A 14,696-nucleotide genomic window follows, 5' to 3' on the forward strand; every position below is an offset into this window, starting at 1 on the left:
GTAAACTGGGGGTTATTATTCAAGCATTAAATCTAATTATTAGTAGTCACCATAAATAGAGAATCACTTAATATGTAGGCTGCAGTATCAGCCAGCATCTGAAAAGCAACCATGTAGGTTGCATTGGTGTAAAAGAAAGAAAAAAGAAACTCTCTAGTCCGGAAATTACTCTGGAAGGAAATAAGGAGAGGTTTCCTTCAAACGTCTGGAAAACTGTGATTCAAAGTCAATGTATTAGGCCTCAAAAAGAAAAGTAAGTAATTTGTGTTATTGCCTCCCTCAACAAAGCTTATGTGGGTATACTCAAAGACTGATAGCAGAAATTCAATTAGTGTCCAAGAACAAATAAAGTTAGATAATGAGCCTTATTTCAGATTGATCTAAACTGACAAATTGAAATAAGTGAATATTCAGGGAAACATAGTTGTACTAGGCAGGAAACCATTCCTGGAACATTAACTAATTTTTTACTGATTGCTTATCTCATAATAAAGCTGCTTAACATGCAATGAATTAAAAACAGTTATACTTCCATACTAAGAATTGAATTAAAAGCTATCAAGGCTGCATTACAGGATTTCCAAAAGCCTCTTGATATTACTTAAAACAAAAAAGAAGGGATAGTGAAGAAATATCCTGTAAGTAAATTACATCAAGTTTTAATTACTTAAATTTTTTACTTTAAAATTTTTTTCACTTGTAATGTTGATGGCAAGACACATATGGTGTCAGAGTAAGCCAAAGGAAAATAGTTTGGGCAAAATGAAAGGATCCCGAGTCTAGTTTATAGAAAGAATTTCTTTATTAATCTTTGGCCAAGAATATGCTTATATATTTCCAGAAAACTCCTCCAAGCCCGTGTGGATTTCTGCAACAATGGACCCAAGAGAGGAATTGACCAGACCACTCTAGCCACAGATGGCAGTGGCCCCAAAAAACACGCTGAGCAGACAGAGGAGAAACAGTCCAGAGAGGGAGGATGATAAAGACGCCTTGCCATGCTAGCAGTCAGCAGCTGTGCATTGCTTCAGGTTGCCCGGGACAAAGCCAAAGAAGGTCGAAGTTGGACCTGCATTGCCATTCCATTTGTCCACCATCCAGAACTGGAATATCATTGCTGTCTGTGAAGACCCATGTCCCACAAGGTTCAGGGTTTGGGATATGGAAAAGGGGCTGCATGCAAATTAAAGAGATGAGACAATAAATAGTAATTTGAAAGTCCTGGGGGCCAGGCGGGCAAGCCCAATGCAAGAGAAAGGACTTCCACTGGTGCCCAGGCCTTGCCAACCTTTTATTCAATTTTGGATACACATCTAGCCTTTAGTCAGGCAGGTAATTGTGGTAACAGACAGACTATCTGAAAGGTCAGTAAATATTAGAAAGATTTACTCTGAGACTATTTGGTCAGGAAATAGCTTGAGCCCCCATTGTCTGGATTAAACAATCAGTGCATAGCTCTGGCCCTTGCCAGGGGCTCAAGGTTCACCAGGATTCCGGGATCCTTGTTTACACTTCTCTGATAGTGAAGACAATGGGTGGCTTCCTGCATCTCCCTCGTTTCTTTTCTTTAGTAATTCTTGAAAAGTGAATGCCGCCTGAAGGGTTTGAGTCCTTTTCAGACCCTTCATTCCGCATCTGCAGACTAGAAAAAAACATATGAGAACAAAAATGAGACAAGTAATAGTGGTTATGCTGAGAGGCAAATGTAATGAGATGCAGTGAAAGGGGTTAAATTTTTTCATGTTCTTTTTAAATTGTTTCCAGGCATCTAAAGAATTAGTTTGCAAGTTTGCCTGGGATAATTGTACAATAGGCTGTTGTAATTCTAAAATATCAAGGGTTGTGTTACCTTTACCCCAAGCACCAAGAAGGTGATTTTTTATTGATTCTCAAGGGTGCAAGGTACTATTATAGGGAACGGGGGTAACACAAATCTGGGAAAAATTATAATGACACTGCAAGGATATTCTTTGTTCTAGGCTGCGGATTTTATCACCCATCCACAAAACTGTAGGCTTTAATGTGGACAATTCAATCTCAAACTGGCTGTAAATTCTTTTTTGTATAGACAAGGTCTCAGTTACATTTTCCTTAACTTGTCCAAACTGAGAAGTTTGAATAGTTCATACCATGGATGAAGTAGCAATGCCCACAGAAGTGAGTACCATTACAAGGGCGAAGATTCCTGCAATTAACGTTCCAAGAAATCTTTTTTGTCTTTTTAAGATTTTTACCAGATCATGTAACAGTTGGTAGGTTTGATGAGATTCCCAAGGCTCGGTTAGGTTAGTAGGAACCCAAGCGAAAGCTGGTTGTTTTAAAATCATGAGGGAATCCTTTTGTAATGTATAATTAATACAATGGGATAATGTGCAGCCTGTGCATGAAACCTCATACAGATGGCTTATAACATTAGCCTGAGAGGAGTACAAACAGATCAAAAACATAGGCGGAGGCAAATACTGTCTTATTGGGAGTTCCTCATAACGTACGAATGGAATGATCTGAACTATAATTAAAACTATACCATTTAATATGTGCAAGTGCAGCAGCTAATTTCCATTGTGTATTTTGTAGGGGCCAATTGTCATGTTGTAATTGAGATTCAACAAATCCTCCTCTACGCCATGAGATGGGGTGATTAGCTTCAACATATAGCTAAGATGCGTTCCCCTTCCATTTTAGGGTGTGATTGTTACAATATGCAGACCCGTAGGGGCTCCAATCCACAAAGGAAAAACTGTTATTAAGTTTGCTTGTGGTAGGATCCTATCTAATAAAATAGTAATATGCAAATTGACCATCACTCCAAGACACAAGATGGCCACCCCATGTGGTCAAAGATGGCTGCCCCCATGTGGACACAAGATGGCCGCCTGCAGGAGAGGGCAATTAGGGGCAATCAGCCCAGCCGGGGAGCAGTTAGGCATCGATCAGGCTGGCAGTGAGTGGTTAGGGGGTAATCAGGCTGACAGGCAGAAGCAGTTAAGGGCAATAAGGCAGAGGCAGGTGAGCAGTTGGGAGCCAGCAGTCTTGGATTGAGGGAGGGATGTTCAACTGCCCGTTTAGGCGGTCGGACATCCCTCAAGGGGTCCCAGATTAGAGAGGGTGCAGGCTGGGCTGAGGGACACCCCCCCCCCGTGCATGAATTTCATGCACCGGGCCTCTAGTAATCACTATAACAGTCTTGCCAATTAATTTCTTCCTCAGTGGGGTGCCATTCATAAGACTTTTTACATAATTGCTTAGTGGGGGGTGTCTTAGTAAAGTTACATTTTCTGCACCTTTCCCCGGAGCAAGGAGTGATAGTAGACATATTTAGGCTTTTTCTTCCCCTTCCTTTGGTGTCCATTCTAGCCAAAAGTCTATCTTTAATTTTACACACAAAGGAGCAGTGGTTTGATTCTGTGTCGTACAAAAGGGAAGCTGAGTGGCGACACCCATGTAATTATACTTTGCCCATATACTTCCTTGCCCCACCCGTGGTCCTTCTGGGTAACCAAGGTGTTTGGTGTTATTGGTGACTACATTAGGCGGGGGATCAGCCCACATAAGGGGTCTTACCCATGGTGAGTCAGAAACATATGTCCAAAAAACTTCCCCATTTGCCCCCGGTAGCATTACTGCACAGCTGATTACTGCTAGCATGGCAAGAAAGACGTTCTCAGGCATTCTTGGGGTTCTGGTCTCCTCACAAATTCTCTCAGCTTTCTGCACCGTCTTCTTCACCATGCCCCAGGTGACCTCCAGCCTCATCCTCCTCCCACTCCTTATCTTCAGTGGGTTGTTTGGAGCTGCTGCTATCTGCGGCTGGGTTAGTCGATTGTCTGCATCTGTAAGGCATGGTCCTCATTAACCTGGCCAGTTCTTCACTTGGATCCATGTTGAAGTTTTATATTTCTTGCAGGAATTCACAAGGCTTGGAGAAATTTTCTGGAAATATACAAGTGTACCCTCGACCAAATGTTAAGAGGGGATTGGGGCCCTTCCATAACCCAGACTCAGGATCTTTCCATTTAACCAGACCATTTTCCTTTGGCTTATTCTGACACCAGTGTATTTCCATGGGTGTCTTGTCATCAGCATCACTAGTGAAAAAATTTTAAGTAATTAAGGCTTGGTGTAGTCTACTTACAGGAGATTTCTCCATAATCCGCCCTTTTTGTTTTTCAAGTTGGGATTTTAACCTTTGGTGTTGACCCTCTATAATTGCCTGTCCCTGCCTATTATATGGTATTCCTGTAATGTGCTGAATTTTCCACTTTTTACAAAATTGCTGGAAATGACAGCTTGTGTAAGCAGGCCCATTATAAATTTTAATAATTTTTGGAATTCCCATGACGGCATAAGCCGCTAGGCAATGATTATTAACCTGTTTTGCCATTTCCCCTGTAGATGCAGTAGCCCATAGGACTTTTGAAAAGGTGTCTACAGAGACATGTAATGCTCCAAGACGTCCAAAGGGAGTATAATGTGTCACATCCATTTGCCAGATATGGTCCCTTAGCAAACCTCTAGGGTTGATTCCTGTGTTAGGCCCTTGAGGTAAATATAACATGCAAGTGGGATATTCCCTGATAATCTGTTTTGCCTGCTGTCGAGAGATTGAGAATTGTTTGGACAACATTTTGGCAGGCTGATGTAAAAGCTGATGAGACTCTGAGACCTCAATTAATAAAGCAACCAATTGATCAGCATGTGCATTTCCTTTTGTGAGCAGGCCAGGTAATACACTGTGAGCCCTGATGTGAGTGATATAAAAAGGGTGTTGTCTCTGTTGCACAATCTGCTGAACTTGTTTAAATAATAAAAATAAACTTTGGTCACTGGGCCATTTTGGATGAGCAGTTTCAATTCTGTTCACTAGTGCCGCAGTGTAAGAGGAATCAGAGATAATGTTGAGGCTCTTGGAAATCCTGCAATGCAGCCTTAATAGCTTCTAATTCAATTCTTTGTACAGAAGTACGATGGTCATTATGACTCGGTCTGAATTCATTGTATGATAGGCGGCTTTCCCATTAAATGATCCATCAGTAAAAACAGTTAATGCTCCAGGGATAGGTTCCTGCCTAGTATTTTTTTTTTTTGGTATATTAATGGGGGTATAATATAAAAATTGTAGTAATTTGTCTTTTAACAGGTAACAACTAAGTTTGCCTGAATATCCACTTAGTCTAATTTGCCAATTTAAGTCTGTTTGAAATAACATTTCTAATTGCTTCCCAGTGAGGGGAAGATAGATGCATATTGGTACTTCTCCTCTAAGCTGCCTGCAGCGCTTTCTAATCTGAAATATCAACTGAGCCATAAGTTCTACATATGTAACAGCAGTTTTAGAGGACTGATGCCCTAGGTGGACCCATTCAATAATAGCAAGAGAGTTTTCATGTTGGAAGATGACTCCAGTGGGACTATTTGCCGTATGGTTAATCTGTCCCAATAAAGGCAATTCAGGCTGTACCCATGCTACTTGGACTAAGGAGATTGCCTGCTCAATTCTTAGCAACTTCTTTCTAGCTTCATCTGCCAATGTTGGGGGTGAGGAAAGATTAGAGTCACCCCTAAGTATATTAAACAAATTTGTCATTTCTCCTGTAGAGATTTTCAGATAAGGTCTTAACCAGTTAATGTCCCCTAATAATTTCTGAAAGTCATTTAAAGTTTTAAGGCAATCTTTTCTTATTTCCACCTTTTGGGGCCTAATGCATTGGTCTTCAATTATGGTTCCCATATATTTGAAAGGTGTCTCTTTCTGTACCTTTTCTGGAGCAATTTTTAAGCCCTATTTAGGGAGCTCCTTTTCTAATTGGGAAAACATTGCCAAACTTGCTAAGAGCAAGTCATCCATGTAATGAATAATGAGTAATCTGGAATATTTGTCGATTAAAGGCTGAACAGCTTGAGCTACATATTTTTGACACAAGGTGGGGCTATTGGACATTCCTTGAGGCAAAACTTTCCATTGATATCTTTTCATGGGTTTTCTGTTATTAATAGATAGCACTGAAAAGGCAAATCTTTGTTTATCTTGAGGTGCCAAGGGAATGGTGAAAAAACAGTCCTTAAGATCTACTACTATAAGAGACCAATCTAGAGGGATTTGCAACGGCACTGGGAGTCCAGGCTGTAAAGCTCCCATGGTATGCATAGTAGTGTTAACCGCTCTAAGATCATGTAACAATCGCTATATTCCTGCCACCTTCTTAGGTATAGTAAATATAGGCATATTCCAAGGGCTATTGGAAGGCTCTATGTGACTAGCTTCTCTTTGTTCCTGTAATAATTCATGAATATGACCTAATTTCTCCTTGGTTAATGGCCATTGATCCACCCATATAGGTCTATCATCTTTCCATTGTATAGGATCAGCATGGGAGTGAGGAGACTGAGCAGGAACCACTCCTAAAAAGGTTGATATCTTAATCTTCATCTTCCTGGGTTTCCTTTGGCTTGGATGGGCATTTTAATTCCAAGATTATTTTTCCTAAGTCTTGACCAGTCTGATACCCCATCTGAGTTATTAACTGCTGCCCTTTGCCGCTAATAATACAAGCTGTAACCTTCTAAAACATCCCAGCCCCATAGATTGATTGCAATTCCAAAGACTAGGTAGGGCTGAAACCATCCTGTCTGTCCTTCCTCATCTTGCCACCTTAGCACTGCAGCACTACATTGTGTGTTATCAGGAACTCCCACCCCCCTAATTGAGCCCATAGCTTCTACCATGGACCAACTTGGAGGCCAGAATTCTTTGCTGATAACACTGACATCTGCTCCAGTGTCTACTAAACCTTTAAATAGCTTTCCTTCTATTCTTAAACTAATCATAGGATGGGTTTTGCTAATTTTCTGTATCCAATAGATGTCTGAGCTTCCAAATCCTTACATTCCTCTTTTCCTATTTATAGCCAGGCCTTGCAGAACATAAGGTAAAAGTAGTATCTGAGCAATTCTTTGTCCTGGAGTAATTTGCATAATATGATTGCATTCTAATATAACTTTCATCTCTCCCTCATAGTCTGGACTAAACAATTGGTGCATAGCTCTGGCCCTTGCCAGGGGCTCAAGGTTCACCAACATTCCGAGATCCTTGTTTACACTTCTCTGATAGTAAAGACAATGGGTGGCTTCCTGCAACTGTCATGTCACAGGGGACAGTGATTGGAAAGGGAACCCATAAAAAACTGTTGGGCATTGGAAAGGAGACTCAAAGGACTGTTGGCCCAGAAAGAAGCTTACTGAAGACTGATTCCTTTGATGCCTGGCAGCAATTTAAAAGGACATGATAGAACTCTATCCTTTCCATTGAATTTAAAAATCTTAAAAGGACCCGAGCTCTGCAAATAACATACATTCTTGTTAAATTTATGAAACCAAAGAAGGGGGATATACTGGAGGCTAATTTCAGCAGGTCATAAATGCAAGAAGTTCATCAAAAGGTTGATGGGTCTTGGGGATTCAGCAGGGCTGAAAATCTGCATGTTAATACCTCCTGCTGAACAGCTGTAGTCATTTCCCCCAACCTATTTATACTTTACTGTATACCAAACCTTACCTTTGATATGTATATCTGCTTTGCTATAGGGCAAAATGTGGGAATAAAAAGCTTTGAGTCTGGAGATTTGGGGAGCTTAGTTACTAAAGCTAAGCCTCCCCTGGCTTTCCCCCATGCCTCCCAAATTCATATTACTTCTCTAGCCTCTTTATTAATTTGCATCACAGCCCTTTCTCCAGATTTCTGAACACTAGTAGATGCTGAGAAAGATCCCAGCACTCATCCACACAGGTCACCTTGCCCCCAGCTAACCACACAGCTCCCTGTTGTCTCTGCTCACATCCCAAACCCTCAGAGACCTCACTGACCTTCTACCTAAAATAGCACCATCCTCACCCTGGCTGGTGTTGCTCACTTGGTAGGAGCATCACCGCATCCATCAAAGAGTCTCATGTTCAATTCCCAGTCAGGGCACATATCCAGGTCTCAGGTTCAATCCCATACTGAACTCAGCTGATCCATGTGGATGTTTCTCTCTCTTTCTCTCCCTCTCCCTTCCTCACTCTTTAAAATCAATGAAAACATGTTTTTTATGAAAATGCACTGTCCTCTATCCTTCCATATCCCTTTGCCCTGCTTTAATTTTTCTTTACAATACTTGTTGCTTCCACTTTATTTTATCATTTATATGTTAGCTCCTGCTCTGATTTTTCCCATGGAAGGTAAGCTCCATGAGGATAGGTTCTGCACATCTTATTCATCATGTATAACCTTGCCTAGAATGACACCATCACAGACTAGGCCCTCACATTTTATTTTATGGATGGATGCACAGTTGGATGAATGGATCAATTGATGGTCAGTGGATGGATGGATGAATGAATGGATGGACAGATGGATCAATGGATGAAAGGATGGAAAGACTGATGAATGATCAATGGATGGATGAATGGATTCATGAATGAATGGGTAGATGAGTTGATATCCAAAATGCCACAGGGCAACACCTATAGAGCAGAGCACAAAACACTCCAGCAATTCTTGCATATGAATGTAACTTTATTTTTACCTAAAGCCGACTCATATTTGCTCTTCCAGACACCTCTGAGGGGATAAGTGTGGTTGTTTCTAGCCCCAATTTCAGAATCTGTGAGTAGAGAAATGAGTAACACAGGATCTGAAGGCTGCTGGAGCCCTCTGGCTTCCTTGGGTGGCATCTGCAGCCCATCCTTTCTCCTCAGATGTCTGGGACTGAGATGTCTTTAGCACAAGGATGCTGGAGAATACCCCTGGTCTTAGCTGAGTGTGGAGGCGGCAGTGAGATTGGTGGGGTTGACTCTAGTGGATGATGAGGACCATTTGCAGGAGCTGAGGATCGGAGAAGTCACATCAGGTGAAGCTTAAAAAGGATACAGGGACACAGGAAGTGAGTGGCTTTGGCCTCTGGGACCCACTGCCCCTACCTCTGCCAATGTCCTTGCCTGTAGGACACGTTTTCTTTTCTCAGCTCAGAACTTCCCAAATATTGTTTCTAAACCTCGGAGACACACAGTAGTACCTGTCTTATTTTGGAGTTGGACATTCCCATTCCTTGTCCTCCCAACTTTCAAACTGGGGATTTCTTAAGCCCAACGCCAGGACAGTCACCCACATGCCTGGCCCAATACCTGTATGGCTAGATGCAATACATGCTCCCTGAGGATGCCCAGACTAGGGGGGCAGGGGGTGGTCTCTGTGTAGGAAAGGTCCAGGATCAAGGCCAACCTGAGGCAGGGTTCTGGACATGAACTGACCTGAATGAGGCTTTGCATTATCTGGCTTAATCCCCTCAACAGCCATGCCAGGAGGGTACTAACTAATATCATTCTCATGCCATTGATGGAGAAACTGAGGCTCTGACCACACTGCCAGTTTGTGGTGGAGCCTGGATTCGCTACAGGTCTGACTCCAGAGCCGGTGTTCTTGGCACTAGAATGGGTGCCTATAGTTCACATGAACATTGCTGGAACAGCACAGGGGTCACTAACTGGATAAATGGAGGCATGAATCCCGGCCAGTGTGGCTCAGTTGGTTGGGCATTTTCCAGAGCACCGAAAGTTTGCTGGTTCCATTCCTGGTCAGGGCACATGCCTGGGTTGTGGACTGACTTGTTCCCCAGTAAGGGACATGCAGAAGATAGCCAATTGATGTTCCTCTCTCACACTGATGTTTGTCTCTCTCCCCTTCCCTTCCTCTCTCTCTCTAAGTCAATTTTTAAAAAATACATATTTTTAAATAAAAGGAAGGTTGAAAGAATCTCAAGGTACTGGCCAAAGCAGGTTGCTTCACACTCCAGGCTATGGCCTTCAGCGGGAATGTGTTACAATAAAACAAGTTTCTGCAGGGCTCAGGGTGTGAGAAGCACAGGGGTGGAGTCGTCTGCCCAGAAGGGCTTGCCTGTGTTTCAGGCCAACATTGGGGGGAAAAGTGATTTTGAACCTGAAAAGTTGCCTCATAATTTCAGAGGCAACCAAACCTCTGCTTCCGACATTACTCTTCCCCTCCCCCCAACCCCCACCTCCGCCCCAAGCTTTCCCAGGTGGGCGCACTAAGTGTCTGGAACCCTTCCATTCTGCCATGTCCCAGCTTAAGGCACTGTCTGCAGCAGGCTCCTGTGGAAAGGTTGTACCAGTAAAGGGGTGTTCTAGAAGCCCCCATCACCTCGGGGAGTAAACCCTAGATTGGGCTAACAGGAGCCCCTTGAGCAGAGCCTGTGAGGAAGCCTGAGGCTGGTAGGGAAGTGACTTCAAATGAGGGAAGCAGGGAACAGCCACAAGTGGTCAGAGTAGAGTGGGGACTTGGCCAAGAATTAAGGGTTACAGGGGCCTTAAGGATGTCAACTTGTGTACACAGAAGTGTCTAAACATCAGAGCTGTCACAGCTGCCCAGGTGGCCTGCCTTGGACTTATATGGGTAATGGGTGTAACGGGTCACAACATAGGCAGTGTATGTCAGTTGGATCTTTTCTGGGGCCAGTCGGGGAGTATGGTATTTTCTGGACCAGGGGAACCCAGATCTTAGCCATCAGCTACTGTGCCAAGTTCAGATCCTTGAGCTCTCCTCAGATACCTGAGCTCAGGTCCCATGATGTAGCAGATGGAGGCAGGCAGGAAGCCATTGAAGGTGGAGCTCATGACTGAACTATAGGCGCCCATGGAGGGGAAGATGAGCCAGTCACCCACGTCCAGCTCGGGCAGCTGCACCTCCTCGTTGAAGAACGTGTCAAAGGCATCGCACGTGGGACCATAAAGGATGCAGGGGAAGAGGGGCGGCTTTGAGCAGAGCTCCTGCATGGACACAGGGGTGGGCGATCAGAGAAGGAAGAGTTCCTGCCCCACCCACCCTCCCAGCCCATGCCCTCGGCCAACAGAGCACCCCCAGGCACAGCAAGGACACTGGCAGTCACTCACACCAACCAGTCCCTATGTGCCAGGCACTGCTCTTGACCCGGCCCTCATGGAGCTTATATGCACTCAAGAGACACATTCTAGCCCTGTCAATTCTCAAAGCCAGACACACAGGTGGCCTCTGTTTCCCATCTATAAAAGCAAAAGATTTTAGTCATTAATCACTCAAAATACTGGGTCAAACTCAGCTGCACATTGGAGTCACATTGGAGGAGTTTTAACAAAGGATTGATGCCACGTCCCAACCCATGCGAGGCCTGATTTCAATCGTCTGGGCCTTTGCCTAGGCATTGGGGTCTTTGGAAGCTTCCCAGATGAGTCTACTGTGATGCAAGTTGGAGAACCTCCATTTCCTAGGAGTTCCGCATCTCCAACATTCAAGGATTCTGGTAACACACACACACACCACACACACACCACACACACACAGTGCATACAGAGAGATCACATGGAAACACAGAGGCAAACAGATGTGCGCACACACCCTCACAGGACCATGTACCTGTCCACCACCTACCTGCACAGGTACCCACTGCCCCTACCTCTGCCAATGTCCTTGCTCATCCATCATGCTCATACACAAAAATGCACACACACGGAAGTGCACATGCAAATACAAACAGCATGCCTGTGCACATCCTTGCACACGCACATGGTATGACAATCTGCAACGCCATGTGTAATCTAAGACCCTGCGCTCTGCACCTCCCAGAGGGATCCCTGCCTCACAGGGAAGAGGTCCGTTCTCAGTGCTATCAGGGTCTGGGCCTCCTTACCTTCACCACAATTGGCATCCTGGGGAAACGCTCCCTGTGGAAGATGCGAAAGGTGCCATAGTGGCCGTCGTTGAGATAGTACAACAGTTTCCGGTGGCCTCCTGGGAGAGGGGAAAGGACAGGACTGTGCTCAGCCAAGTCTCACCAATGACCATCAGCACTGAGTCCAGGAGCCCTGGGACCGGCCCAGACCCTCTGCCCAGCACTGGATAACCCTTCCCTGACGCCCTGCAAGAATCAGGCCTGTTCTCTAGATTCCCACTGCTCCTCTGCCCCACCTGCACCCCATCACAGTGCTGGGGCTGCTACTGCCACTAAGAATAACATAAGTAGCCATGAGCAATGGCCCAGACATTTTTCCAACCTGTCTACAAAAATCAAATTATTTCATTCTCCTAACGATACTCTGAGTAGGGACATGAAACACTACTGTACAGTGAGGAATCTGAGTCTTGCCAGAAGTTACAGGACAATGTGGCAGGGCTGGGATTCGTCCCCAGATCAGGACCCAGGTCCTCTGTCCTCACCTTGACCAGGTTCCCTGACACTTACAGTGTGAGGCAAAACAGGAGCAAAATGCCTTTTTATGACATAATGCCATAAGGGTGCTGTTAGGGGTGTGCTAATTGGTCCATTTCCCTCCTCAAAGGGCCGCCTGGGTTACCCATATTTTCTCTTTTCTTTATCCTGATGCTCTGGCATCTGGGGCCTTGCTGACCCTGGAGACACCATTCCTGCCAGGGCTGCCTACTTCCTAGGCAGGAAGACACAGCCCTGCGAGGGCACCTGCACATGCGGACCAGCCAGACCAGGGTCTGCACCTGTCAAACCCCTGCTTGAGTAAGCTCTCACAGGGTGAACCACTACCCTCCTGGGGTCAGGGCCAGGCAATTAGAGGCTGTCCTTACAGCCCATAGCCCATGGAAATTACTCAAAGTAGCCAACCCCAAACCTGCCTACTTAGTTTTGCCTGCCTCCCTCATGCCTTCCCTGGAAAACTAAAGTTGCTAGAAGCCAATTCCAGCATGTCATAATTGCAAGTTTCATTGAAAGGTTGATGGAACTTGAAGACTCAACAAGGGCTGAGTCACATATGTCATCAGCTGTTGAGAATGACAAAAGGCATATCCCCAAACCTGAAAAGGATGATTGCTTGCTGCCAGAGAGCTCAGGGCATCTTAACCTACATGTTATTGCCTCCTCCTGGCCAAACACCTGAAAGGCAGGGGGTAATTCTCCAATCTGACAATGGATTCTGTACTTAACCCTACCCTTTGATGTGTATATCTCCACCTTGCCTTAGGACAATTTGTGTTAATAAAAAGCAAGGGGCCCTAACTGGTTTGGCTCAGTGGATAGAGCGTAGGCCTGTGGACTGAAAGGTCCCAGGTTCGATTCCAGTCAGGGGCATGTACCTTGGTTGTGGGCACATCCCCAGCAGGAGGTGTGCAGGAGGCAGCTGATGGATGTTTCTCTCTCATCAATATTTCTAACTCTCTATCCTTCTCCCTTCCTCTCTGTAAAAAATCAATAAAAATATTTTTTAAATAAAATAAAAATAAAAAGCAAGGGGTCCTGAGACAAGGAGAACTTAGTTCCTTTTAGCTAAGTCTTCTCTGACTCCCCAAATGCCTTTCAAAATTATGTTTCATCTCTGGACTCTTATTTAATTTATGCACAGCCCCTTCTTCAGGTTTCCTGAGCCCTATTAACCCTTTGCACTCGCTTGCTTTTTTCTCGAGCTGCTCTACTGATGCTAACCTTGTCAAGTCACACTCGACATCCGAGTGCAAAAGGTTAAACGCTGGATCAAGACCACCAGCGAAACAAAGTGAAGCCTCTCACCACTGCCGGCCCCTTCTCCTGCCTCCTGACCTACCCAATTTCCCCGTGTGGCCCAGGGTGCCTGCCATGACTGCTCAATCCAGGGAACTATGAGTAAAATCTTCTTATTGAAGGCAGTCATTTCTGTGTCTGTATGTCTCCTGTTATCTGACTAAAACAGATCCCAGCTACATCTTAAACAGTGCCCGGCTCTCACAGTCAGAGCAGCGTAATTGTCACCTCCTTCCCTCTAAATACTCTGCCTCTGTTGATGCCTCACTGAGCACAAGGCAACTTCTCCCCAGCTCCATCACACTCCTCTGCACATTGAGCTGATGCTCACCTACAGCCCCAGGTCCTAGGACATGAACTCCTACCAGCCAGTTTCTGAACAACCACTCCTGGTCCGTCCTTAGACAATGATTTCCTTAATCTTTCCACTGGTTTCCGTGGGCACTGGGGCCATTCCAACCACTTGAGCATTTAGATGCCCAGATCTTTCTGATTAATTGGTTTTCTCCCCAAGGCTCCCTCCCACCCCCATCTTCTTCTCCCTGGTGTGAGTCACTCCTGTCCTCTGCTCTCTCTCAAATGCCAGCACTGACCCTGCCTCCTGCGCCCACAGCCCCACTTGTCCCTAAGCCAGTTGGTCATGGGTTAGTCCTGGCAGCCCTGAGGCTGGCACTCCGCTCTGCTGGCATGTCTGCAAATACAAGGGCACCAGCCTCTCAGTCGGACAGACCTGGCGCCGCTGTGCACGAACTGGCTTTGCTGCCTCAGACAATCACTTCCTCTCTCTGAGCCTCAAGATCTCTGCCTGTAAAATGGGAACGACCCCAAACTGCCTCACAGGAGGGCTGAGCAGAAATTGGGTAAAATAGTAGTTTCTCACATAACAGATCTTTAATCACTGGCAGCTCATGCTATTGTGAAGACATAGTAAGCCATAATCTGTATACCTCAGGCCTTTGTTAAATGATGGCTGAAATCATATCCCTAAATCACAATATTCTCTAATGAGACGCTTTGTGAGGAAATAAAATTAGTGGATCCACGTGCCTTTAGGGTTACAAAGGTGTAGGTAGGGCATTTGTCCAAAGGATAAGGAAACAGGTTAAATGACTTAGAGCCCAGCTGGCGTGGCTCAGTGGCTGA

At 45.0% G+C, this 14,696-nt stretch overlaps 1 protein-coding gene across 12 annotated transcripts in view; it reads right to left on the reverse strand.

Annotated features, from left to right (window-relative positions):
• Positions 1 to 8,533: 8,533 nt before the first annotated feature.
• The window catches only part of LOC307103147 (antizyme inhibitor 2-like), a 20,983-nt gene continuing 14,820 nt past the window's right edge, over positions 8,534 to 14,696 (reverse strand). For 11 of the 12 annotated variants that reach the window (XM_079777183.1, XM_079777192.1, XM_079777191.1 and 8 more), the window contains 3 exons: positions 11,718 to 11,818; positions 10,604 to 10,821; positions 8,534 to 8,863 (listed from right to left, as the gene is read on the reverse strand). In XM_079777183.1, coding sequence (XP_079633309.1) covers positions 8,791 to 8,863; positions 10,604 to 10,821; positions 11,718 to 11,818 — 392 coding nt within the window. In that variant the 3' untranslated portion in view covers positions 8,534 to 8,790. Of the gene's footprint in view, positions 8,895 to 10,603; positions 10,822 to 11,717; positions 11,819 to 14,696 lie in introns of all 12 variants that reach the window. The other variant, XM_079777186.1, reaches the window with a different exon arrangement.

Source organism: Cnephaeus nilssonii (genome assembly GCF_951640355.1).
Source record: "Cnephaeus nilssonii genome assembly, chromosome: 7".
Lineage (NCBI taxonomy): Eukaryota > Metazoa > Chordata > Mammalia > Chiroptera > Vespertilionidae > Cnephaeus > Cnephaeus nilssonii.